Source organism: Gavialis gangeticus, unplaced genomic scaffold, assembly GCF_001723915.1.
Source record: "Gavialis gangeticus isolate Ggan-Ray unplaced genomic scaffold, GavGan_comp1, whole genome shotgun sequence".
In the NCBI taxonomy this organism is placed as follows: domain Eukaryota; kingdom Metazoa; phylum Chordata; order Crocodylia; family Gavialidae; genus Gavialis; species Gavialis gangeticus.
The window spans coordinates 5,260,364-5,264,111 of NW_017728997.1; the positions used below are offsets into that span (position 1 = coordinate 5,260,364).

General features: G+C 41.7%; 1 protein-coding gene across 2 annotated transcripts in view; it reads right to left on the minus strand.

Annotated features, from left to right (window-relative positions):
• ITPR1 (inositol 1,4,5-trisphosphate receptor type 1) overlaps positions 1-3,748 on the minus strand; it is a 327,597-nt gene that overhangs the window by 209,251 nt on the left and 114,598 nt on the right. The window contains exons 17-18 of one of the 2 annotated variants that reach the window (XM_019504707.1): positions 2,501-2,695; positions 219-265 (exon numbers count right to left, since the gene is read on the minus strand). In XM_019504707.1, the coding sequence (XP_019360252.1) occupies positions 219-265; positions 2,501-2,695 (242 nt within the window). Of the gene's footprint in view, positions 1-13; positions 266-2,500; positions 2,696-3,748 lie in introns of both variants that reach the window. The other variant, XM_019504708.1, reaches the window with a different exon arrangement.

The window sequence follows — 3,748 nt, forward strand, 5'->3', positions numbered from 1 at the left end:
ATCAAGTACTTACTCATCAATAGCAATTTCAGAAGGTATTTCAGACCATAAGCGCGCATACTTCACTGGTGTTACTTGCTCTTGTGGATCACGGTCAACATGCATATGCAGCATCAGCCGGCAGAAAGAAGCTCTCAGATCATACGGCAAGTTTTCATCAGACATGCAACGAAGGATGAGATCCACATCCAGCTGGCCTGATATTTCGTTTATAGCCAAGTACTGTCGATCAAGGCACATCCTAGCAAAGAGATTCAGCTGGTACCTTTTGGGAAATAAACACATAACATGTTAGTTTCCAGAAACTCAAGTGAGGGAAAATGGCAGACTGAGTATGGTAATAATGCCATCCAATAAAGATTTTCTTATTACTAGCATATACAAGTACATTGCAGGACACTAAATAGAACATATCATTTCTCAATAATAACCGAACATAAGCAGCATGCAAGGGTCACCTAGATTTCTTAGCGTTGCACACTAAGGAGTTAAGACAGCATTATGATTTTTTTGCTAAAGCTATTTTAATAGCTAGGGAGCTACTGCACTGGAGTAAATAAAACAATGGTCTGTATAAAGGACTCAAAGCTCATGTTTGATTGCTAGCACAATGAAGGCAATGGACTACTGAAGCATTTCACATTGGACAGGTGCTGAAGTCTCCTTCTGAACTGCAGCACTAGTCCCCATTTCAGTTAGTCACAGGGCAGGTGCATATAATGCACCTTCGTTTGTCTGCCTTGTAGCCAGTAGGAAGTGTTTAAAGTTAACGCGTGTCTAACAAACTCTGATCTTTAACCCTTAGTTGCTTGAATTGTGAAATATTGTGAAAGAGCATATGCCCAACGTTTAGAGTATTCATATGTTCCTTATTGATTGGGGTCAAGTATAAGATGATTTTTAAATAAGGAAGGTACAAAGCATTTTGTTCAACTGGCTCATTTTTGCTGTAGGCAGAAACCTCAGCTGAACTTTTACCGATTTTTTTCATGTTAACTTCACTGGGGACACGCACAGACGCTAGTTACCGTAAGGTTAGAAGAAATTAAGAGCATCAAAAATTCTTTCCATGGGGAAAACAAACAAAGTTGCAAGAATTGCATGGATGTTGCAAACAGAAAGCTAAGAAGAAAGTTGTATCAAGTCAACCTTACAGCCAGAATTCCTGAATAAGATCAGGTCCAAAATGTATAAGTTAATCCATTCTAGGAACTTTACCAGAAGAATTTTTTTAGTTTTTAAAAAACAGAAGATAAGGTAAGACAAAAATGGTACGTATTTATAGATTTCGTAGAAACTAGGCCTGGAAGGGACCTCATAAGATCATCGAGTCCAGCCCCCTTTCCCAGGGGCAGGAAGTCAGCAGGGGTCATAGGATCCCAGCAAGATAAAAAACACCCAAATGTCTCTTCAAGGCATTCAAAGTAGGTGCTTGAACCACCCCTGGCAGCAGTCTCTTCCAAACCTTGGGGGCTCGGGCAGTAAATATGTTCAGCCCGAAATGGTCATGGAGGAGTTTGTGACCATTTGACCTTGTCCTCCCTTGGGATGCTCTGGTGAACAGGTGTTCCCTCCGATCCTGGCGGTCACTCCCGAGAAACTTATAAGCAGCCACCAGGTCACCCCTGAGCCTGCACTTTTCCAGCCTGAAGAGTCCCATGGCTCTCAGCCTCTCACCCTTGAGAAAGGAATGTATTGATACTTTCCACCCCACAATAGGCAATTGTCTTTCAAATTATTTATTTTCAAGAGTTTATACCCTAAATGGGAATTCAGTCTGGGCTGAGAGCTGGATTTACTATGTGCAAAGAACTCAGGGTCTTGCTGAATTGTCAGGAAACGTCACTTATTAGAAACCGCTAAAAAACATAGCTGAGCAATACAGAAAGTTAAAAAAAAAAATTAGAGAGAGATATTCAAATAAAACTTGTGGCATGTTTATATAAAATCACCCTAGTGGGAACTTCAGGGCTACTAGAAGGCAGGAAGTTAACAAGAAATTCTTAACAACAAAAAAGTGAGGAAAAATTGTAACGGTAACAAAGACAGGACAGCACTCCTTTCAGTGCTGGCTCATCTTTCTTTCAAGAGGCCCAATCAAAATATGAATTTTGTGAACCGAGGTTAAGATACTCATGAAGCAAGTCAAGCTATTGTGGAAGACACCATTCATCTTGAGGGAGCCGGCCACAGATGCTTACCTTGACTTTCTGCCAAACCTATATAGTCCTAATCTCACCTACGCACTGCTTCAGCTAAATTTATTATATTCATATGGACGATTTGATTTGTGTCTTTTATGATCAGCCTGGTGCTTCTAGTTACTCCACCATATTATTTATTTATATATATAATGCTTCTGCTACATCTTCTATTGGGCATTTTGAGCAATAATCCAAGTCTTTATTCAGAACTGCTTTTCTAGTAACACAGCTACGATGCTTTTACCCACACTTGTCTTGTTACACTTCTATAGCTCACTACTGCACACAGTGTTAACCTGTAATAGCTGAGTACATCCCGATCTTCCTTCTGCCCTTCCTTAGCATCTTGAGCCAACTCTCTGATACTCTTACTGCGTATTTCCTGGTTACTGTCTCTCCAGAATAGCCAGACTTCTTCCTCATCTTCTCCAGCCTCCAAGGCATTATCTCCACTTGATACCTCTTCAAACTCAAACCGAGACAGAACCAACCTGGCAAAAATGAACAGGGATTAGACTCAGAAGACCGTTTCAGGCCAACTGCTAAACTATACCATGGACATGGCAACAATAACCTTCACGGTCACTCAGGAAGCCTGCATTCATTACACATAGCTTTTGGTTATCAGCATGACAAATAAATACATTTTAATGCCAGTGTTAGTGTCATCTCACGTGATGACGTCAGGTGTTCAGAAACTTTTTAATGTGGGTGTTACGTAAAAGCCCTGTTAGATGCAACTCTGAATATCAAACAGAGAATACAAATCACAAACATATAGCACATTTCTAGTTGATGCCAAAAGGAATTTTATTTCATGTACATATTTCCAGGCAGATCATCTATGAGGCTACGACACAGACACACACAGACACAGAGGCCACTCAGGGCAAGGCCAGGTAACACTAGCGGAGGACTCTTCTATCCAGGAAACATTGATTCAAGCAACATCTAGGGGGATACCAGCACCAATTAAATGCTCCCCCAAACCCTTTGCCATGACCAAATAATATCCCATAAACAGAAGCCGGAACATAACTTTATTTGGCTTGAAGAAAACAATCCAGAAGGGCCACCTAACTCCATCTGACCTCTGTTGCAAGCCTGTGCCCCCTGGGAAGTGCCTGAGCTTTGCATTAGTCTCCAACTTCTTAGAGAAAATTTCTATTGAGCCACTGTTTGACGGAGTGGGGAGAAAGCAACCCATCTACCTTTTGACCAGTAGCTTATTGTTAGGGCACCTGCCCAGGAAACGGGGGACGGATTCCAGGTCTTACTCGGATGAAGGAATTTGAACCCAGATGTCCTGCTTTCAGGGAAGGTGCTCTAAACCCCCAGACTAACTGCCAAGCTAGACTAGTCTGTGGGTGTCCTCTATCCTTCCTGTTGAAGCTGAGCCACTAGAAAGGAAGGCAAAAATGAAGCCTGACTGAGTGAAGAAGTCATTCTCCCAGCAGGGGGGAAAAGAGGGAGTAGCTCTTGGGTTCTGGACCATGCTCTAAATTGATGTTAATTCACATCACTTCCCACCCTTTTTTTTTTTT